The sequence below is a fragment of the Gossypium hirsutum genome, chromosome A05 (assembly GCF_007990345.1).
Source record: "Gossypium hirsutum isolate 1008001.06 chromosome A05, Gossypium_hirsutum_v2.1, whole genome shotgun sequence".
NCBI lineage: Eukaryota > Viridiplantae > Streptophyta > Magnoliopsida > Malvales > Malvaceae > Gossypium > Gossypium hirsutum.
In genome coordinates, this window is record NC_053428.1 from 28,785,715 (window position 1) to 28,809,949 (window position 24,235).

The following is a 24,235-nucleotide window of genomic DNA, read 5'->3' on the forward strand; positions in this document are numbered from 1 at the left end:
ACACAAGACCTCAACCGACCTCAAGCACGTAAATAAAACTCTTAACCATTCAACCCAATAAATTTTCTTTACATGATTCTTACAACTTTTATCCCAAAATTTTTAACGACACACACTGCATGCATCCATGCATGAAAACACCAAGACGAAGAAGGAAAAAGATCAAAGGCCCAAAAGGGCTCCACATATCGCTTCCCCATGGATCACGGTTCTCGGGTTTAAAGAAAGAGAATAATATTTTGCTTTGCTCCTACTTAACCTATATATAGTTCTACAGCTTTTAACTAATTTTATTTGTTTTAATTGGACAAAAAAAAATACAAGTTTAATTACTAAAGCTAAAAGTTTCCACTTTTTTATAATATAGTTTTATGTTTAAAAGTTTTTGAAATAATTACAAATGAATAAATGAATAAGTTTAATCTAATTACATATACAAATCAATCTTATAAGAGGTAGAGAAAAAAGAATAAAGAAATCAATATTACAACATGGGCTGACAATAATTAATTAATGTTGTGGATGATGAAGAATTAATGGGTGGTGGTATTGTTAGAAATGACAGAAGAAGCTTTCTTGAAATGTTTGGGAGTAGATCTGATCCAACTCTTGTCACCAATCATGTTCTTTGTCAAGAAAATTTCCGCCTCTTTGGTCGTCAACTGTTGCGACCATTCAACCCTTTTCCTATTATTGGCTTCTGGTCCATAACATTTATATTCTCTGTAGAACACCGTGCTGCAAATATCAGACAAGAAAATTGTTAAGCTTCGATTCAAATTTAAAATAATAAACAAATAGATAAACATATTACCTTGCACTTCTTTTATGTTACCTTTGCTTGGAAGAGTCGCCCCAATCATCCCAACCTTGGGGTAGTATGACATTGGACATATATGTTAGGGCAAAAATGACTCTAGAATATGGGCCCCATGGCCTTCCTAATACAGCAGTCCTCACCTCAGTTATCTTGCAACCTAGGAATGTAAACCCAGTCTCTTCTGATGGTGATTCCTTTTGTTGGGCAATAATTGACGTATCTCCTTCTGAGAGCGTATGTAAATGACACCTCTAAAATAACCGCCACATAAATTCATATTTAAGTTACTCTTCATTTCACTTAAAATCCTCATATCTAACATATACTTGGACATGACCATATTAGATATAATCTCTTAAAGATCCTCCAAATATTTTGAACACATTTATGTATCCGACACTTATAGAATATTACCAAGTAACCGATTGCTAAAATATGTTACCTCAAAAAGGGAAGCGGCATTCCCAAACTCCTTCAATGTAACAATTGATGTAATAATGTCTTTCGGTGTCATTTAGCAATGTATCCTGGTAAGATAGAATTCTGCATCCAAAGAAAGCAACCCTATCTCCAGACACTCGTAATGCCACTGCTTTTGCTCCAGGCCTGTACGTATTCTATTCACCAAAGTTATACACAAACATTCAATTAACTCGAAAAATTAATTGTGCATTCTACACTCTACATGAATTGTTATATATACCTGAATTGTGAGATATCGGCCAACAAAATCTGAAGCCAACACAGTGAAAGTAACTGATTCAAATATATTCCCATTGTCACTCCCAATAATTACAGTGTTATTTGGCTTTGAGCCGCTTAACGTAATAAAAGGCTTGTCGGCAGGCACAACAATCCTTTCATTATAGATTCCCGGATTAACCAATATGAAAACCACTTCTTTATTGTTTGATGGTACTGCATCAATGGCGTCTTGTATCTTTTCATAGTCTCATTTCCCTGATTGGTCCACCCTTAAAAGTAAAGCTACTGCTGAAGTTTGAGCAGCGTCTGCTCGAGAGGTACTCGCCATTAATGTGAATAGTGTTACGTAAAAGATGAAAGCAGCCATGGTTGTGAAACACAAGATTGCAATTAGATCAAGGATGTAAATGAAGGAATGTTGTAAGATGACTGGTTTGTAATGAAGAGATTATTGTGGATAGTGTTGTTTTATATAGTATGAGTGGACTGATTTCTTGCGATGGAAGTGTGCTGTATAAACATCAAATTTGAAGCCACCGCGTGTTGATTAACATAACATTATATCAGAAAAAAGGCTGGGGTTGCCCCTAACACAAGCAGCTGGCAATTAGAAACTTCGGTAGAAACTCGATAAGCTGTAGCCATCATTTGATTTTGGTTCTAGCTAGCAACTTAATTTCAATTGTACTTTAAAATGAGTTTAATTAGTATGGTTCATGAATCTCAATTGGAATAACATTAACACTAAAATTTATGCCAATTCTAAATTAGAACAACAATTTTCGATGATTAAATGATTTAATTAATTATCACTGATTTAATTTAATTTAGCCCCAAATGAAAGGAATAGAATAAGTTGCGCTACTTGAGATTAAAGTTAGGAATGTTAATTTGGACAAATGTTATAACTATTTTTGCAATATTTTAGATTACAAGTCTTGAGATTGCTTAATAACTACCTTGCTATCCATTAACTTTCTGGTTCAAATTCTTTGTAATACTTACTTCAATCTTTGAGTTGACCATCGCATTGGTGGCTGTCCACTTATCCTTTGACCTTTCCACATAGGCTTCGGCTTTGCTTATGTTTTTAGGATCTCATAAAGAATTGGAGTTAATTTTTTTATTAAATTAAACATTAAAATTACTTCATAATTATTTTTACTTTTAAAAATTAAATATATTAATCACCAACCTTAATCATGCATCTTTCCCAACCTCATATTTATATTTATATAAGAAGATCACTTTTTTTATACAATATTGTAAATTATTTATAAGTCATAACCCTTTTCTATTTCTTAAATGATAGAATAAACGTACTTTAACGCATTCGAGCTCAAGTTTTCTTATGCTGACAATAATATTAATGTCAATCGAGTTAATACTCAGTCGGCGTATATGATAACCATATCTAGACAACAACAAAAACCCATAATGACTTATTTAACCTTCTAACTTTACAAAAAAATATATTTTTAATCCTCCATTTTAAAGTAACTAAAAATTTTACATTTTAATATTAAGTAAAGAATATTTAATTCCTTTAATTTTTCCCTATCGAAATAAGAAAAAACTATCCAATGAGAGAAATAAAATCTCTTTATGTTGGATTTTCTTTCCTTTATATTACTTCAATCCAAACAGTTCTAACTTTGACTTCTTAAGTAAAATTCTATTTTACTGTATCTAAAATTTCTTAATTAAGGATTATAATTTCCTTAACAAATTGATTTTGTATTATATACTTGTTGCGATTAATGCAATGTAAAAAGTTTTAAATGATATTTTATTATTATAGAATTACAGTGCCAATGTAAGTATGACTAACAAATTAAATTAGGGATTCATATCAAAGTAATCGTATCAATGAAAGTCCTGTTTTTATATTGGTACTAGTGTTACAGGCTGTGGATCAAAACTCGTGACGATTGCATAAAGAACGTCTCATAGAGGTCAATTGAAGAAATGAAATTCATTTAACCCGATTGAACTAGCCCGACTCATAGAACCTATAGAGAAACCCATCTACTTAAAGCTTTGGCGACTCAGAAAAACAGTCCAATAAAACTAGAGCTACCAGGGCAAATAGTGTAAATCCTAAAGACATAAGATTGTATATAGTTTAAATCTCTTACGACTCTCAATTGTAGATAGGCTCTAATTAAGACCGTTGATATAACTCAATTTGTACCGTTGGTTCTGGGGAACTCAGTTATAAATAGAGGCCTTCCCCTTCATTTGTAGTTTCGAAACCATTTTTTTGAAAAAATGGATCGACTTCGATTTTGAAAATGAAAAAAGGGGAGCCACCACCAATTCTTTTTATTTAGGTGTGATCGGATCACCTAGTAATCCAAATCATTTAAATAAAAGTTTAAATTTGCTAAAATGATGGTTTTTTGTCTACGAAATTCAAAAAAAAAAGAGTTCATGAGTCGGTTACGTACGAGGAAGGATTAGCACTCTTGTAACGCTCAAAATTGGTACTTAATTGATTAATTTATGTCTTAACGTCGAAAGTTGAAAACTCGAAGAGAATTTAAAATACGATCCTTTTTTTATTAATGTTGATTAAAAAATGCTTGAATAAATTAAAACGAGTATTAAAGGCATTCTTGTTTCGATATAACAAAATGTCATATCCCGTGAGTTAGGATACAGCATTTGAAACCTCGAAAATAAGTTTACCTTTTAATTTTTATTTTAAAAGTTATATTTTGATTTTTTAAAAGGATATTCGAATGTTTAGATCCAATCGAGGAAAAGTGAAACCTTGTAAGTTAGGGAACGACCTTCTCGAGTTGCTAAACTCAGATTATTGCCTTTGTTTGTTTTTTATATAAGAGAAAATTCACTTTTTTATTTTTTTTTGAAGTTTGAAGGGATATTTGGCTATTTAGGTTTAACGAGAAAATCGAAACCTCATAAGTTAGGGTACGATTCCTCGACTTTCCTAAATGTGAAATATTTTCCGATTTTAAAGAAAAAAAATCCCTTTTTTATGAATTTGGGTAAAATATTAATAAAACATTTAAAATGACACAAGTGTAGTTTATTTGATTATGTTTAAGACGAAGTCGTTTAAACATAAGAAGAGTCATACATGGCTAATAATGATAGTATAACGTATATTCGAAATAATAATGACATAATATTGCATAATAAAAATTAAGGCATGGTATTGGCGTTAACGAATCTTAATGTTAACAAACATAAATAATAATAAGAATGATGCAAGCGATGAGATAAGTAATAAAAATAATAGTATGAATAATAATAATACTAATAATAATAATATTAATAATAATAACCAATGCAAAACTAAACAGATCGATAATATAATAATAATAATAACAAATAAATACAAACATGATAATAATAATAGGACATGCTAAATGACAGAATCAAATGGTAATACAAATTTAAATACAAAATAAAAGTATATAAGAAAAATAAATGAATGGATATATGAATAAACAAATAAAAACATAACAATATGTGAATAGTTGAAATTAAATGAATATAGATTAAATCAAGATTTAAAATGAAATTTAGAGCCTGGATTATAATGAAAATAAGCAAATAAGGACTGAATCGAAACTAAATGAGGTTAAAGGGGATAAATCATTAAAAATAAAAAGATTAAAATTGAACGCGCGAACAAAGGACGAGGATCGAATGGGAAAATATTCTCGGGTCCCTAAACGCACCGTTCCAAGGAGGGTTAAAATAAAACAGGACTCAAATTACGTGACAAAATTTTAAATAAATAAAAAGACAATGGGACTGGATTGAAGAATCAATAGAACTCGGAGGGACTCGTAAAGGAAATAGGCCATTAGACCAAAAACGAGCGGACCCTAGGTCGGGTCGGGTCAAGGCGCAGGTTAAAGGCCATGAAACGACGTCGTTTGGACGTTCAACATCCAGCCCAAAACGGTGCCGTTTTGCAATGCTATAAAATCAACATTTGTTCAACATCCGGCCCAAAACGGCGCCGTTTTGCAATGCTATAAAATCAACATTTCTAAAAAAAAATCATTTTTGTGCCATGTTCCTAAAAAAAAAGAGACTTTCTCTCTGTTTCTCCCTGGGCATAGCTCTGGGGTTTGGTCAGGGCCCGTCGACCGTCCACCATTGCTGGCGACGGTAACCATCGTCGGTGGTGGCCGGAAAGGCACCCAAAACCTAATCTGAACCCTCTTTTCATGTAAAAACGGGTTTAGAACTGAAAGATTTCAAAATCAAACCCAAAAATTCTCAAAAAGGAAAGACCTTTCAATTTTTGGTCTCCTCCGCATTGACTTCAGCCGGATCCCCAGGGATCTGTCGGCCTTCGGACCAGAAAAGCCAACACTGATGGCACAAAGACCAAACGACGGGTAAAAAGTCTTCTTTTATATATTTACTTATTGTTTCTGTTTTCAAATTAAAAAAAATAAATAAAAGGTAAAAAAGAAAAATCACCTTAAGGGCTAAAATCTGATTTCTCACATTGGATTTGCTTTTTGTATTTTTAAGTTCTCTGTTTTTGAATTTGATTGTCTGTAAATATATTACATTGATGTGTTTGGCTTTTATAGCCATTTTCAACACTATGTTTCATTTTGCTATTATTTCTATTATTTCTGCCTTCGTCTCTGCTTTTCTGCTCTATTTCTTTCTTCGTTCTCTTTGCAGGTCTAAGTGAGGTCAACGGAGGCGGGTTTTTGCCATTTTGGTGCAAAACGACTAAAGGTGCCAGGCCTCGGGATGAGGCGCAGGCGAGGCAATCGAGGGTGGCTGCAGATGGGCGCGGCGCATTAGGGTTTAGGGTTAGGTTTTGTTTCTGAATTGGCTTTAGGTTTTGGGATTTTTTTTGGGTCTGTATTTTATTTGGGCCTTGTAAACGGGCTAGTGTAATTGGGCTAAGGATTTTTGTAAGGGGTTTAAACTATTATTATTATTTGATTTTAATTGTGTTTCGGGTCCCGGGCAAATTTGGCCCGTTACAGTAGTCACTTCACTTCATTCCATTCATAGTTGTGAATATATTTGAGAACATTTATTCAAACACTTGGCTTGCTATTTTCCTTTAGCTTTTCTATTCTTCGTTGCTCTTTCGTTCCGAGTGTGCTTCTTTTATATTTTCGGTGCCTTAGAGAATTTCTGTAAAATTCTCACCTTTGAGAGAGCTATGCTGAATCGGAGCAAGGAAATTACCTAAGGTCACATGGATTATGAGACAAAAGGTCTAACCTCATAACACTAGTATTACTGATACTAGTCTAGTTCAGTGTACCATTTTGAATTTTGTAATTTAAAAAAAAAATTCTCAAAATCAAATAATGAGATTAAATAAATCTTAAATATAAAATATTATTTAATAGGCTTCACAAATACAATCCATCAAGAAACAAACTCAAAATAAATAATAATAAACTATTTCACAACTTAAACAAAAAGATGATCTCATAATATAACAATTCATAACCTAACAAACTCAAGATAAATAATAAAAATTTAAAATTTTAATTTAAAATTCAATTTTTTTTACCAACCGATATACCATATTTCAATTAATATAGGTGAAATCAACCAGATCAACTGATACCAATCAAAATTCACACTAAAATGGAACATTCTAATTAATATGGGCGGTATTAAAACGAAAACAATTACATTAATTCATATTAGTCCATGTATTTGTATAAAATATATTTTTAAGTGAGTTTTAGAGTTGCCTTACATAACCTGGTTATCACTTAAACAGTTAATTGACCAACCAAACTCTTTGTATTTTGCAAGTGATGAAATCAAGAAAAAATTTCAAATATGAGCCATTATCTTGATAGTTTACCCTTTATATTTTTTAATATTTATTTCATTTGAATGTTTTATAAAAGAAATGTATTACTACAATAACAATTAGATGACATTGTTGATTTATTAATCTGTTAAAGGCACAGATGACCAATTAAAATTGGATCAATCTTTTATTAAATATATATATATATATGTACGAAGTTGATCTTATCCTGTTTGAATTATTATTTAATAGTTTATATTATTTAATTTTACTTTTAAGAACGCAAAAACATTAATATAAAATGATTTTAAATTGGACAATTTTGATAGGTACATAAGTACATTATTTTAAGCTTTATTTGTTCCCTTTTCAATTGTCTTTTTTAAGTGTTGGTTTAGTAATTTTTCATAATTTGATACGTTAAATTAAATTCTTTGATACATTTGAGGAGCTTTATCTTGAAGTAATTTTGTTTTCTTCTATATTTTTCGTAGTTTTGTTTTTAATATTTTGTTTTTATTAGTTTCAAGACATTTTTTTAGACCTAAATTGGTCAATCGTACCATGGAGAACCTAACAAGTTGACGTAGTTTTGTAAGGAGTCGTCGGTGACCCAAACATGAAGAAAACATCACCTAGAAGAGGGTATCGAGATATCGAAGCATGAAAGTCGTGATACCCTTCACAGTGCTGAAATAATGAAGAGAATCAACGCCAACTACGGTGATATGGTGATATAGAGACATCCTAAAACCATCAATTTCAAGACCGTTGTGGGTATCGTGATACCCAATCGCTGCCTAACGGTTGAAAAAACTACATAGACGGTTAAAAAACTACATAGACAATTTTACATGTCTAACAAGCTTAAGTCTATTTTTCACTTAAGGGAAAAATAGTCAATATTAGGTTAAATGTTAGTAGGCTATAATAAACCTTTGAATTCAGATTTTGTTGGCTAAAAACATTTTCCATTGTTTCTTAACTCTTAGTTTAGGTTTTCTTTTCATTTTCTTTTCTCTTATTTTCTTTTTTTTCTTTTTCTTTTTCTTTTTGTTGTAGTATTTTTATTTCTTCATTTTTGTTGGAACATTGTGAAAGGAAATGTATTAAACGCTCGTGCTTTATCGAATATTTATCTATTAATGAGCATTTTCTCAACCCTTATCTTTTACATTTTATGCTTACTATGCATTTGTTAAAATGCTTGTGTGGAATTCAAGTTTAATCATGTGCTGAATTGTTTTATTGGTTGATTGATGAGTGGATTACTTAGCTAAGTTATGATTTATGCATTGATTGGTTGTTTATTTAAGTGTGTTAAATTGCATATTGCATTAGAATTGACGCCTCTAGTGGAAAGATCTAGATAGACGAGACTGAGAGGAGACTCTTTCTTGTAGGACTTTGATACACTTGTACCAAATAGTGACCCCGAGAGAAAAGCTTAGGTGATTTATTTTAATTTAGGATGAGGCTGAGAGGAGATTTCTAACTAAGAGTGACAAACAATACAATCACCATAGATTTATTAGCTTAATTAGTAATTTATGAATCATTCAACCATCATTTCAATCCATTTACATTAATTCTACTAAAAAGAAAGAAAATTGATTTAGTGTTTTTATTTGTTAATTTAGATATAACTTAAATATTATTTTATTTAACCCAACTCATGAATAGTTAAGACCCATGATTACTAAATATCATTTTTTATTTCTTATTTTTAAAAAGACCATCCTCAAATCAAATAACAGACATTTTTCTTTAAATTGAAGCCTAACATGTCATAACCTCCAAAATCATGTCAAGGTCGAATCTAGCGAAGAAATTCATGTGGATGCAGCTTCCACGTTTACCTTGCGAGCATCGTACTCAGTTTCGCAAACTTCCAAATTGCAAAAACATGTCCCACCCAAAATTTGTCAATCACACACAGTGCATGCATTCATGCATGAAAAGATCAAGAATTGGAAAAAATAAAAAAACGAAGGCCAAAAAACTGAATTGATGGACGAATTTATAGAAACTCTTTTTTTAAAATCAATTTTTATTTTAAAAATGAAAATGGGATCATCACCAATCACTTTTATAATACGTGATCGATCACCTCGTAATTTAATTGTTTTAATAAGAGGCTTGGTTTACTAAAACGATATTTTTCGGTCTACAAAATCCAAAAAATGGGTTTGGGAGTCAGTTATGCACAAAGAAGGATTAACACCCTCGTTACGCCCAAAATTGATACCTAATTGATTACTCGATATCTTAGTGTCAAAAATTAAAAATTTGAAGAGAATTTAAAATACGATCCCTTTGTATTAAGATATTTTAATAGAAAAGACTTTATTCCGAATTAATTGAGAAGAAGGATCATACCCCATGAGTTAGGACACAACGCCTTTTGTTTTTGAAAACCAGAATAATCACCGTTTTAATCATTACTCAAATTTTGTTTTTTTTTAAATAGGATATTTGATTATTTCAGTTCTAGGAAAATGCCATACTCCGTAAGTTAGGAGCATGGCTTCTTTGAATTCCAAAAATAATGAACATTACCTCGGTTTTGAACATTTTATACATTATATAAAACGAAGATAACCACTTTTTTTAAAACGATAAATATTTTTTTAAACAAAAACGAATGAATATGTTGTGATATAATACATGAAATGATGATAGTGATGCAACTACAATAATAATGAGAATACCAATTTTATAATAATAATGGTACTAATCATAGCATAGTTATTATTACATTAATAATATACTAAGTAAAATAATGATAATAACAAGGATAAAATAAAATAACATGTATAAATAAATGATATAGTAGATTGATAAAATAAAATAAAATGACTATATGGGTAGGATATTAGAATGATAAAACATTAATAAATAAAGGGATACTATAATAACAATAATGTAATCATAATAATAAAATATATAAGGTAACTTAAAATAAAATAAACGGAATATGCATGATTGAAAGGCATGATATGAAAGTTCCAAAAATAATAAAAGAAATAATAAAATAACAAAAAAAATAAAAAAATGAAATAATAATGACAATATGACAAAAAATGTACAAATATGAACAATATAAATTTTAAAATAAAAAGCAAGGCAATAATAAATAAATAAATAAGTAAATAAAAAATTCATGAAAGGGCTGAAATTAAATAAATAAGGGACTAAATCGAAATTTAAATAAAATTGCAAGTATAAATCATAATAAATTAAATAATAAAACAAAAAATGGACATCAATGAAATGCGCGAAAAGGAGGAGGGACCAATTGGGAAATTATTCCCAGACCCTCAAACGCACCGTTCCATGAGGGACCAAAATGAAACAAAACCAAAATTACATGGTAAAAATTAAAGAATGAAAAAAAAAGAATAGGACTAGATTGAAAAACAATTAAAAAGCGGAAGGACTGAAGCAGAAATTAGACCCTTTTTAAGAAAAAACACGGATCCTGTTAGTATCCAGGTCGGGTTTCAAGACGAGTTTCGAAACGACACTGTTTTGGCGTCTCACAATCAGCCCAAAACGACGCCCTTTTAGGGGGCTATATAAGTAAAAATATTAAGAAAAAAATCATTTACATCTGTTTCAAAAAAAATTAGCCATTTTTTTCTCTCTCGGCCCTCCCCTAATCCGGCCTTGGCGCCGACAAGTCTCTTCCGTGGCCACCGATCATCAACGACGGAGACCGTCGCCTCCGGTGGCCAGAGATCACAAAAAGGGATATTTTCATCCTTGTTTTCTGGGGAACCCAAATCCAGAGTCAAAATCCCTAGATCCGGTCGAAATTCGATAGTAACAAGGAAGGGCTTTTCGACTTCCAGTCGTCCCCGACACGACTTCAGGCAAACCCCGAGGGTGCGACAGCCTTTTAAGTCAAAAGGGACTCCGGCGACAGCGTCGAGGTAAAAACCCTTTTTATTTCTCGTTTTATGTTTTACATAAAAAAAACAACTTCAGAAAAAGAATAAATAAAAAAGAATCACCTTCACAATTTGGTATTTTGTTTTTCTATTGTTTCGTGTATCCATTACATAATTTTTTGTTTCGGCTTTTTATAGCCAAATACATTACACTATTTTTTACTGTTCTTACTACTGTTCTTTGCGTGTTCTTGTTTCTGTTCTTGTTCTTTCTTTTTTGCAGGTGTCCCTGGTTGATGGCGACTACTGGTAGACGAGGCGCCAGACCTCTGGTGATGAAATCGCAAGTGAAGTGGAGGCGGCAGCGCGTAGAAACCCTAGGGTTTCTGACTCTTTTGCAAACAATTTAGGTTTTTCGGCTTATCGGGTTTCGAGCTTGTAATTTGGGTAGTGGGTTTTAAATTTGGGTTTGATATTTGTAAATGGACTATTTTTGGATTTTGATATCTTTTATTTTTATTATTTTCTTGTTTGGTTTCTGTTTGGGCCCGGGCTAAATTGGCCTATTACAGAATTTATCGTACCATTAATTCTTGATTTGATTGATTTAAGTGGTTTAAAGGAAATTAATTATTAAAAATAAAAAAAATAAAAATTATAAATATTGATTTGGTTGTAGTTCAATCAATTTTTTAGTCCAATTCAATAAATTTGTTCCAATTTGTAAATTAATTAATTTTGTACCTCTCATCAGATCAATATCTCTACGATTTCTCAATCCAATCAATCGATCTAATTCGATTCCGATAATATTGTCCAAAAAGGCTCCACATTATGCTTCTACTTAACCTAATTCTATTTGTTTGTTTTTATCTGATAAAAAAATTTAGAAGTTTCAATGTTTCATTACTGTGGCAGACAGTTTCCCCTATTTATATAATATGTATTTAAAATATAATTATTTTTTAATTAATTACAAATGAATAAATGAATAAGTTTAATAGGATTACATATACAAATGAATCTTATAAGTGGTAGAGAAAAAAGAATAAAGAAATCAACATAGGCTAACAATAATTAATTAATATTGCGGATGATGAAAAATTAATGGGTGGTGGAATTGTTTGAAATGGTAGAAGAAGCTTTCTTGAAATGTTTAGGGGTAGATCTGACCCAACTTTTGCCTCCAATCATATTCTTTGTCAAGAAAATGTCCGCCTCTTTAGCCGTCAACTGCTTCGACCATTCAACCATTTTCCTATTATTGGCTCCTGGCCCATAACATTTATATTCTCTATAGAACACCGTGCTGCAAATATCAAACATGAAAATTGTTAAGCATCCGTTCAAATTTCAAATGATAAACAAATAGATAAACATATTGCATTGCACTTCTAAATTACCTTTGCTTGGATGAGTCGCCCTAGTCATCCCAACCCTGGGGTAGTATGACATTGGACATCTATGTTAGGGCAAAAATGACTCTAGAATATGGGCCCATGGCCTTCCTAATACAGCAGTCCTCACCTGAGTTATCTTGCAACCCAGGAATGTAAACCCTGTCTCTTTTAATGGTGACTCCCTTCGTTGGGCTGTAATTGATGTATCTCCTTTTGAGAGCGTATGTAAATGACACCTCTGAAATAACCGCCAAACAAATTCAAATGTAAGTACTTACTTTTCATTTCACTTAAAATTCTCATATCTAACACATACTTGGGCATTATCATATGGGATATAATTTTTTAAAGATCCTCCAAATATTTTGAACACATTTGACACTAATAAAAATATTACCAAGTAACTGGTTGCTAAAATATGTTACCTCAAAAAGGGAAGCGGCATTCTCAAAAATGAAGTCCATGGCTCCTTCAATGTAACAATTGCTGTAATAATGTCTTCCGGTGTCATCTAGCAATGTATCCTGGTAAGATAGAATTCTGCATCCAAAGAAAGTAGCCCTATCGCCAGACACCCGTAATGCCACTGCTTTAGCTCCAAGCCCGTACGTATTCTATTCACCAAAGTTATACACAAACATTCAGTTAACTCGAAAAATTAATTGTGCATTCTATACTCTACATGTACATGAATGGAGATGTTATATATACCTGAATTGTGAGATATTGGCCAACAAAATCTGAAGCCAACACAGTGAAAGTAGCTGATTCAAATATATTCCCACTATCACTCCCAGTAATTATAGTGCCATTTGGCTTTAAACCACTTAACGTAATAAAAGGCTTGTCAGCAGGCACGACAATCTTTTCATTATAGATTCCAGGCTCAACCAATATGAAAACAACTTCTTCGTTGTCTGATGGCGCGGCATCAATAGCATCTTGTATCTTTTCATAGTCTCCTTTTCCTGATTGGTCCACCCTTAAAAGTAAAGTTGCGGCTGAAATTTGAGTAACGTCTGCTCGAGGTGTACTCGTCATTAACATGAATAATGTTACGAAAAAGATGAAAGCAGGCATCGTTGCAAAACACAGGATTGTAATTAGCTGAAGGATATAGTGAAGCAAATGATGAAGAAATGTTAATGTAAGATGACTGGTTTTGTTATGAACAGATTGTGGTGGATATTGTTGTTTTTATATATAACCAGGGGCTGATTTCTTGCGATGGAAGTGTAACATATAAACTCAAATTTGAAGCCACCGTGTGTGGATTAACATAACATTATATCAAAGAAAAAGGCTGCAGTTGCCGCTAACACAAGCTGCCGGCAACTAGAAATTTTGATAGAAACTCGATAAGCGGTAGCCGCCATTTGATTTTGGTTCTAGCTAGCAACTTAGTTTCACTTGTACTTTAAAATGAGTTTATATGATTTTTTTTGTTCAACCGGTTTATATGATTCATGAATCACAATTAGGAATGGAAACTAATACGTAACCATTGATTTTGACCAAAAAAAGCCAGTAAAATTGTTTTTTTTTTCTTTTAATTTCGATTTTACATGGCAGATTTAATTTTTTATTAAATATAGCATCGAATTCTCTAAATAAAATTTTCTCGGTTTTAATATATTTATTAAAACAAACTCCTTCCGTCCCCATCATCACATATATCTCTTAAAAAAAAACTCATAATTTTTTAAAATATTTATCTGCGTCAATAAAAAAGTATACATAAATTGTCATATCAATGTCGCTAAAATTTTAATAGTTAAATCAATTTTTTTATTCAAATAAAATTAATTTGACTAAATTCTGAAAGTTAACGTGGTTATGTAAATTCTGAAAATTAATGTAGTTTCAGATTTTCTATTAATTTTCAAATTTTTATTTAAAAAGGATGGAAATTATTACAAAATTAATTCTCTCTCTAGGGTAGTAATAATTTGATTAATTGTTGGACTAGTGTATCAAATTAACTAACTTCAAATGAAAGGAATAGATTAGGTTCTGCTGCTTGAGATTAAAGTTGGAGATGTTAATTTGGACAAATGTTGTAACTATTTTTGCAATGTTTTTAATTGCAAGTCTTGAGATTGCTTAAAAACTACCTTACCATCAATTAACTTTCTGGTTCAAAATTCTTTGTAATATTTGTTTTAATGGTTGATTTGACCATGGCATCGGTGGCTGTTCATTTGTCTTTTGACCTTTGATTAAGGCCCTTTTTTAATACTTTTGGTTCAGCCCATTGATTAAGGTTGTATTAACTTACAATTAAAAAGGCGTCCACTGATTACAACCTGTGCTTGTATTTTAGTGGATCCAATTATCCATCTAAACTCAAATTTTAAGTTCAATTTTAGGAGTTGAATAAAAACAGTAAATTGAAAACGAGTTAAGACTTGAATCAAGGACTCTTTGTCTTTTTTTTTAAAGGTTTAATATTATATGTAGAATACAAAATATATATTTAAATAATTATAATATAAAATCAAACTAATATAAAACATATCGAATAAAGAATTCATAGGTATCTAACATTAAATGTTTGAGTTTAGTGACGAGTACCACAGAGAAATTTTTCTATCTATTTGATGTTTGACTTGACTCGATTTAATTTATGAATAATTGAGATTCATTAATATCAAATATTGATAAAAATCATCATTACATCAAACAAAAAACTTTTTCCATTAAACGAGAGCCTAACGTTTCTTAGCCCCAAAATCATGTCAGGTGGAATCAGGCTATGAAATTCATGTAAATGCAGCTTCCACGTTTGTCCTTGCGAGAACCTCGTACGAGTTCTTGCACACTTCCAAACTGCAAAAACATGATTTTCCATCTAAAATTTGTCAATCACACACAGTGCATGGATTCATGCGAAGGGAAAGGAAAAAGAAAAGAACAGACATCTCACCTCCCCAAGGATCGATCATGATGCTTGGCCGTTTTCTAAAAGAGACAATAAAATTTTGCTTTGCTTCTACTTAACCTTTAATTCCTATAGCCTTTGGCTGCATTTATTTGTTTTTATATGATTAAAAGTAGAAGCTTCATTACTAAAGCAAGCAGTTTCCCTTTTTCTTTTTTTTCCCCAAAATCTTCTTCTTGTATAATACAAAGAGACAGGCACCTAATTTAGCACTTTAATTTGCTGGAAACCAATTGAGTTATGCAAGCTTATTGATGTTGTTACGCATTCATTGCCATTTTCATTCTCTAATTCTATCAAATTATGGAGAATATAATAGCAGATTATAGCTGGTTGCCACAAACCACTTACACCAATACGTAGTACGGAAACATTCTTTTCAATTTAAATGTTTGCACATTCTATTTTTTTTTAATATAATTAACACTTACCTTGTAATTAAGTCCTAATATATAATTTATACACATTTTTGTCTAATGTAATACCTGTATTTTTTATAAAAGTTATATATTTCGGTACTTAAAAAGGATAGTGTTAACCTTTTTTAGTATTTAATTTGGGTATTAAAGTTAATTTTATAAAAATTCATAATTAGCAAATAATATTAGAAATCAACTATTATCAAACTAATCTTAAAACCCAAATTAAACCACATCTATCGGATTGTATTTGGAAAATTAAATGCAAAATTAAATAAATTCGCAATCAATACTAAATTTATTTTTCAAAATCATGAAAAATTCAAGCCTAGTAGTATTAGCAATTAACTTTCATAAATTCACAATCAGCACTAAATATATTCTACAAAATCATGAAAAATTCAAATCTAGTAGTATCAGCAATTAACTTTTATCAAATCAATCCTAAAATCTAAATTAAATATTATAATGTTAACACCATTATTTTTGAGTACCAAAATATATATTAAGATACTAAATAATAGGCTAAATTAGTCACATGTGTAGTGTTTTTTTTTAATTGGCCTTTTAGGTCTTTTTTTTTTTAATTAGGAAAATAGGTTATATAGAACACACTTTCACACACTCTCTCTAATTAAAAAAATCAACATCTACTACTAATTTAGCCCAAATAATATATTTAGTATTTAAGAATTTATATTTAAATATAAAATTAAACTTTAAAAGGAATTCGTTAAAACTAAATTATTCATGGTACCTTCATTATATTGTAGCATGTTCAACTATTTTGAACATGTTTATCCACGTCTTAATCATACTTTGATCGTGCTGGGATTTTTTCTTCTTATGTATGAAGAAATCATTATGTGTTTGGCATGTATTGCCATATCAAAACTATATTCGTATCAAAGCCACATTATTTACCCAAAAAAAACACTATTTAAAAATTAAAATCACTAGAAAAAAAGAAAAGAAAAGTTTTAAGCAGTCAGGTCAAGGTCTCCTCCAGCCAGTACTGCATCAATAGGTTCTCCGGTTGGTGGGTGGACCCTAATGCTGTGAAAACCACAGCTAACAAACATCAAGTCTTAAAATAATGGGTTTAGGATGGAAAATAAAATTAAAACACAAGTTAAATACTATATACTAAATTAACAAAATGATTAAGAAAACTGTTGTGAAATTTATTTAATCAAATTGAGTATTGTATAGTTGAAGAGAAAAATAGCCATATTCCTAGCTATAATTCGGGCATGCACGGAAAGAATCATTCTCTATCTACTTATTTTTATTTAAAACTATTTTAAAAATTAAATTAAATAAAATTATTGTGGGTATAATCTAGCATTTTCTTGTTGATTGACATGATGAAAGGACCGAAGGATTTAAATTGAGCCCACTAATTAATTAGTTGCAATTTCCCATGAATATTTTCACACAATTTATCTATTATTTTCTCAATTATCAATACTTCCATCAAAGCTTATCTTAATGATGGTTTTATCATACTATGAGGAGAAGCTGACTTTTAACCATAATCCATAGGAGATCATCCCCCTCTCAATACATTCTCCGTAAAAACATGGTTCACACTCTTAACCTATTTTGGATATTTTCAACTTTTACCAAAATCATCCTCTACACTCTTGTTTAAGAGGGAAATGAACCCATATAAATTAGCCAAGGGTTAGTTCGTTGCTATATATACTAAGAGTGAGCTTGGATAGACAGTAAAGTGGGGTGCGGTGTGTTTAGGTTACTTTTTATTTTACGCTATAGTATTTAATCTTATTGCCATCGTTATTTTTACACTAACTACAGATAAACGTACCACTCATCTAAACTCACCCTAGATGTTATCTTTCTCTTTTGAAATCACAAAATTATGAATACAATCTTCAGTCTTCACATCTCAAGTATACAATACTTTATCGCGACACAATCTATTAATCTTTGCGTAAGTAATGGCATCGCTTACGACAACTACCAATTAGTTTCTTAGTCAATCTAGTTTTCATTCTAGCTTTTCAAGCTAAACCAAAAAGCTTAAAAAGCCAGTTTAAGTGCGAAGTTGTATATGTGCCCCTCATTTATATTATTTATATATTCAATTTAAAATTTTTAAATAATTTATATTTGTAAAGCCCAAAATCTGCCTGGGCCCATACCAACAAAATAACCCAAATAAGAAAAAACCTAGCCCAGGAAGCTAAAATTTTAGCGGCAGAAAACCTTGGCTTTTCTTTGCGCCGCATGCCTCCTCGTCTGCCACTCCCAGCGCCGCGTGCTCTGTCAGGCGCCTCCTCGCATGCTCACCGCCACCGTTCGCCTATCACTGGCCCTTCACGCGTGTCAGACCTCTTGCAAGAACAAACAACAGTCCAAACAACAAAACGACAAAAGAAGAAATTTAAGTTCTTTTTTTAAATCGGCTATAAAAGGCCGAATCAAACGATTGTATTGGTCTTCTTCGGGTTTTTACGAAGATCCATCAGTAAATCAAAAAATCAAAAAAACTGAAATTCCAAAAGGTTGTTTTTCTTTAAAGAACTGTTATCTTTATTCTTTTTTTCATAGTTTTCTTTTCTTTTCTTTTCTTTTCTTTTATTGCAAATCTATTTTAAAATAATAAAAATCAAAAAAGAGAAAAGAAAAGAGTCACCTGAATCGCCCCTTAAGCCCGCCGTTGATGGTGCTTCACCGTCGCCGGATGTGGGTTTGGAGAGGGGAAAAACTTCTCTCTTTCCCTTTGCTTCCGTGTTCCATGGCCTCGACCTCCAAATGCGCTTCAGTGCACCGAGAGGAGGCGTCCTCGCATGGCTTCGGCCACCGAGCAGTGGAGGCGCGACGGCGGTGGGGTTCTTAATCTTGGAGCCCTAGAGGAGAAAAGGGAGCCTCCCTTTTGTTTTATTTATTTTTTGTGCGTTCTCTGCAAGAAAATGAAACTGCAGAAAGAGTTCTTTTTTTCTGCTTTTATGGTGATTAAACGGCGCTGTTTGAAGGCTTGGAGGACTGTGCATCATTGCCCTAATGGGTATTTTTCACCTTTGGTCCCTCCATTTCTGCGGCACATTCAATACAGTTTTATTTCGCTTAATTTTGGCCGCATAATTTCGCACCTGTTCTAATTCGGTCCTGTGCAGACTGATGCGCATAAGGGACGGAAAATATTGCACAATCGATCCCCCATGTCCTCAGCGCAATTTATTTAGGTCCCCTTAGCCACCTGTTTCATGCATTTGCAGTTTAAGACCCGTTTTTTAAATTCTGTTTCAACCACGTCCTTAATATGTTTAACCTTTTTTTTTATATATGCTATTTTATCATTGTTTGTTTTAAACCTTTATATTTATTATTTATCTGAAATTGTTTTGCATTAAAATTTTTTATATATTTTAAAAAAAAACTGTTTCTTTTATTGTTTAAAATTTTCTTTTGTATTGTTTTATTTTAAACTATTTTAGATTAACTAGTATTTATCTCAAGTTATTTTATTTTATTTATTTATTTATTTGGTTTAAATTTACATGTCATCATCTTATATATTATTATATTAAAATATTTTAATATTCATAATTTCAAATTGTTGATACATTTTTATAATATATATTTACGTACATACTTTTCATTTATTATAAATATACTTTTTATATTTTTATATTTCATATTTCATATTTTTATGTATACATAGATATAGGCATAAATACATACATCTTAATTCATATATATGTATATATACGTACTTATACATACTTAAATATATTTTTCATATTTCATAATTCTTATATACTTACATATATTTATACATATTTTACATCATATACATACTTATATATATTCTTTATATTCTTAAAAATACTTTTTGTATATTTCACATATTTTATAATTCACATACATATATTTTATATTATCACAATTTGTAATATATATAAACACATATTTACATTTTTATTTTTATAATACTTACCGATTTTTTATATATGTATATATTTATCTATGTTTTCATATTCTATAATTTATATGCATTTCTTATTTTTATGGCTTAAAATTATACATGCATATACATTTTTACATAATTGTATTTATTGTCATCATTGTTATTTGGTGTTTGTTTATTTATTCATGTACACTTGTGCTTTTTCTAAAATGTTAGTTCTATTTATTTATTTGTTTGCTTTGTTTATGTAATCGCCTCGTCATTTCATTTTGCCTATTGTATTGTTGTTACTCACTTTACTTTGCTTACCTTGTCGTATTCGTTATTGTTTTGTCAAGCATTAACACCAAACATCAAAAGGAAAATTTTTCTAAATAAGGCAATATTTCGCGTTTGAAAAATCGAGAAAACGTGCCCTAACGTGCTGGGTTTCGATTTCTCGTTCGACTAAATAGCCAAATATCCTCTTAAAGTTTCAAAGTATGGTTTCATTAAACTATAAGGTGATCTTGGTTTCGATGGTTTAGAGTATCGTGTCCTAACGTGCTGGATGTGATATTCCTTCGGAACAAGAGAATCTTATATTTCAATTCACGTTATCAGAGTTTCTTTTAAGGACCGTATTTTTAAAACTCTTCAAATTTTCAATTTTCGACACTAAGACACTAATTAATCAACTAGGTACCAATTTTGGGCGTATCGAGGGTGCTAATCCTTCCTCGTGCGTAACCGACTCCCGAACCCGTTTTTTTTAATTTCATAGACCAAAATCTTTGTTTTAATAAAAATTAAATCGTTTATTAAAAACAACCACTTTTTGAGGTGACCCGATCACACCTTATCAAAAAAGATTGGTGGCGACTCCCGTTTTCATTCTATTTTCAAAATCCAAGTCGACCCCGTTTTGTCAAAAAAAATGGTGCCCACAGCTTGGCGACTCCACTGGGGACAATAAGAGAGTCAAGCCACGTGTTGATTATTTCTTGTCTTTTTGTTGAAAGTGGAAAATTCGATTTAAATTTACGATCCTTTCATTGCATCTCTTTTGTTTTGAGTTATATTTTTTTATCGTGTTCTGTATTTTATTTTATACCTCTGCACATTGCATTGCATGACCGCTGGTCATACCCTTTTAAGTGGGAGTGAGAAACTACGCCTTCGTGAGGTTTTCACCTCTGTATGGGATAGTGAATCGCTTCCGGGATACATCCGTACCTATGTCTTCGTGAGATTTTCATCTCCGCATGGCCATAGGGAAATGTATTCCCCTGAACTGAACTCGGTCCATATGAGCCTATAATGGGTGAGGATCGAGGAATCTGCTGGTTCAGGTACCCTTACTTTAGAACCAAACCACATATAGCGAGCCGTAAGAACCCACCGAGATAGAGCTATTCCAAACCCTAGTGCTTACCGAATAGATGCTTTATTTATTATTGTTTACTTTAAATCCTAGCTCTGATTTGCTTTGTTTGTGATTGCATGGCATTTTCATTTCAAAAGAGGTGTCGATTCACGTTCAGTATAGATAGAAAGCTTATCATGGAAAAGAGGTTTCTTGATAAAGTAGAAGACAATGCAGCTGTACGAGTGTGGGCTGAGACGATGTGGAGAGAGAAAGGCGATAGTATTGCAGAAGGGTACGTATCAGAGTTATGGGACTTCACCCGTATCAGCGTAATCCAAAATAATCTTCGAGAAATAAAGGAAATATGGGATCAATGGGACGATGAGACCAAGCAGATGTTTTACTGTGACTACGGGGACTTGCCTTACCTACTTGGTGTCAAAGTGGACAAGCATTTATTCCGAGCCCTAGCCCAGTTTTGGAATCCTGCTTACAGTTGTTTCACTTTTGGAAAAGTGGACTTGGTGCCCATCGTGGAAGAATATACGACCTTGCTTCGGTGTCCAAAGATTCAAATTGACAAGGCCTATTCTAGAGCTGCTAGTGTCCCGACATGATTAAAAAAATTGATGAGCATTACAGGGATGAGTGAACAGTGGGTCGCTGCCCGAATCCAACAGAAAGGAGACAGTAAATGCGTTCCTTGGAAAAGCTTGCGAGATTTAGTATTAGCACACCCTGATGTGAAGAAAAGAGTGGATGTCTTCGCTCTAGGTATCTATGGATTGGTAATTTTCCCTAGAGCTTTAGGGCACATAGATGAGGCCGTCTCTGATTTGTTCGATCAGCTTAGTAAAGGAGTCACGCCCATCCCGGCAATCTTAGCAGAAACCTTCAGATCTCTAAGCGCATGTCGAAGAGCAGGGGAGGGAAGGTTCATCGGATGCGCACAGCTACTATTGGTGTGGTTCCATAGTCACTTTTGGAAGGTGGAAAATGTCTCCTATCGAGTCTTCTCATAAGACTATTCCCCATTGAAGGAACAAGTTGCTACACCAAGACGAGACGACATCACGGAAGAGAAATGGATGACGATTCTCCAAAATCTTCAGGAGGATGACGTTAAATGGAAAGCTCCTTGGATGGTACCCGACGAGATCCTGTATCGATGTGGGGATTTCGACTAGGTCCTTTACTTGGAATTTGAGGAGCTGTCGGTTATGCCCTTTACTCGTATTAAGACAATATAGATCGAGACAGTTCATACCAGCAACACAAGGGCTGGCTCAATGTGAGTTTTCTTATAAGGATGAAAACTACAAGAGAAAAACTCGAGAAATATCTAACGCTTGGAAACAGGTTCACCGAATGAAAAGATTTACCGTAGGAGCGATGACAACTCCCGAATATTATGGGTGGTGGAGTAAAAGAGTCAATGACAACATCCCTAAGTCGAGGGAAGATTGTGTTCAGTCTATAGAGGAGCATCTACAAGTAGCTCCGTCAGAATTAGAGATCATCAACGAGACTTTGAGAAAAGAAATTCTGAGTTGGGAAAGAGGATAGAACAGCTAGAAGAAGAAAGAATGCATTTGGGATTAGACATCGATATCCACAAGCTAGAAGCCGAGAAATTAAGGAAGGGAAAGAACAAGGCTGAAGAGGATTTGGATAGTCTAAAACAGATTACAAGAAGCTGCGATTGTCAATGAGAACTGTCGGTTTGGGTAAAACGTCAGAGCAGTGGCGACAAGAGATCAATGAGGAAAAAATATGGCCGATCAGTGGGAAAAGACATTTCAAGATGCTCGAGCTCGAGAAAACGCTTTGGAAAGGAGTTTGTTAGAGTGCCGAAATGAGAAGGCAGGATTAAAGGCTAAGGTGGCAGAGCTAGAAAAGTCACTTCACTCGTACCGTAGTCGCAACTCCATGATCAAATTAGGAGCAAGCTTAAATAAGATCGAAGAACTGAAAGGAAAGATAGGGAAGCTTGAGGACGCATTACACAATTCTGAGCTACGAATGGAGCTTCTTGAGAGGAGTAATGATCAATGGCAAGAGCAATGCCATCATTCTCAAAGTCAGATTAGAGATAGAGATTACGTTATGGGTGAAGCTGTGACTCAAGTGCGGGAAGTGGCTGATCATCTGCAAACATTAGCAGTTCAGGCCGATGTATTGAGTTTAAAATATGAGTCAGAATCGAGCCGAGGTCGAGATTTAGCTTGGCTTCTTAGGAAGGTTAAGGCTTTGGGTATAAAGGCGAAGCCGTATATGTAATTTATTTTATGTAAAGAAATTTGCTTTCTAGTTGAGTTTCTAATGAAATTGAATTCGAATCAATGCCTCTTTTGCATTCATCTCATACATTTACATTACATCATATGCAGTAAGTTTCATAAAATGACCCTAATAAAATTAAATTATGACAGTTACCTGGAAACTAACAAAAATCTAATCAAATATCACTACGGTACTCGTCGCCAAACAAAAACAATGGATCAAAGTTGGAAAGATTGGAACAGTTGCAACGAGAGATGCAAGATCAGATGCATGAACGACTGGAAAAAATCCAGCAGGACATGTTAGAATCCAGAACACTGTGATGAACCAATTAAAGCAGTTATTGGCTGGAGGGAATAACAAAGGAAAAGACCCGTAGTTGATGCTGGAGAGGATCACGATGACCTGTTTATCCTCCAGGTTTCACCCCAACTAACATCCAAGCACAACCAGAGGTGTACCACAGAAGGTACCAGTTACCATTGGACCTCAATATCTGGCTGATACCTCGGTACTAGTACATTTTCAAATGGGCTCGGCTCTAATCCCAGGGATAATCCCACTAATCCTGTGGTCTCGGATCTCGATAACGTGGCAGAAACAGAAAAACAAGAACGAACCTACCAAAACAACTGGAGGACCGATGTAGATGGTTAGAGGAAAAATTTAGAGCCATGGAGAAATCGACTATCATCGGG

The 24,235-nt window shown here is 32.6% G+C and overlaps 1 protein-coding gene, 1 long non-coding RNA gene and 1 pseudogene across 2 annotated transcripts; 1 reads left to right on the plus strand and 2 right to left on the minus strand.

Annotated features, from left to right (window-relative positions):
- Window positions 1-470: 470 nt before the first annotated feature.
- LOC107961232 (putative pectinesterase 11) lies at window positions 471-1,872 on the minus strand (annotated as a pseudogene).
- A 3,559-nt stretch (window positions 1,873-5,431) lies between these two features.
- Window positions 5,432-6,583, plus strand: LOC107957576 (uncharacterized). The gene is made up of 2 exons (XR_001700500.2): window positions 5,432-5,910; window positions 6,209-6,583. It is a non-coding gene; the product is annotated as an uncharacterized lncRNA (long non-coding RNA).
- A 5,855-nt stretch (window positions 6,584-12,438) lies between these two features.
- On the minus strand, window positions 12,439-13,755 carry LOC107960638 (putative pectinesterase 11). The gene is made up of 4 exons (XM_016896948.1): window positions 13,321-13,755; window positions 13,007-13,223; window positions 12,737-12,847; window positions 12,439-12,518 (listed from the first exon to the last, which is right to left on the minus strand). The coding sequence occupies exons 1-4, from the start codon at window positions 13,687-13,689 to the stop codon at window positions 12,439-12,441; spliced, it is 777 nt and encodes a 258-aa protein (XP_016752437.1). The 5' UTR covers window positions 13,690-13,755.
- Window positions 13,756-24,235: the final 10,480 nt, after the last annotated feature.

What these genes read in the sequence shown, in the direction of transcription:
- LOC107960638 (XM_016896948.1), bottom strand. Translation starts at nt 13,689, where the DNA reads ATGCCTGCTTTCATCTTTTTCGTAACATTATTCATGTTAATGACGAGT. An exon ending in GCCAATATCTCACAATTCAG is followed by an intron (nt 13,224 to 13,320) that starts GTATATATAACA and finishes TTTGGTGAATAG; the next exon opens with AATACGTACGGGCTTGGAGC. An exon ending in TTTTAGCAACCAGTTACTTG is followed by an intron (nt 12,848 to 13,006) that starts GTAATATTTTTA and finishes CGGTTATTTCAG; the next exon opens with AGGTGTCATTTACATACGCT.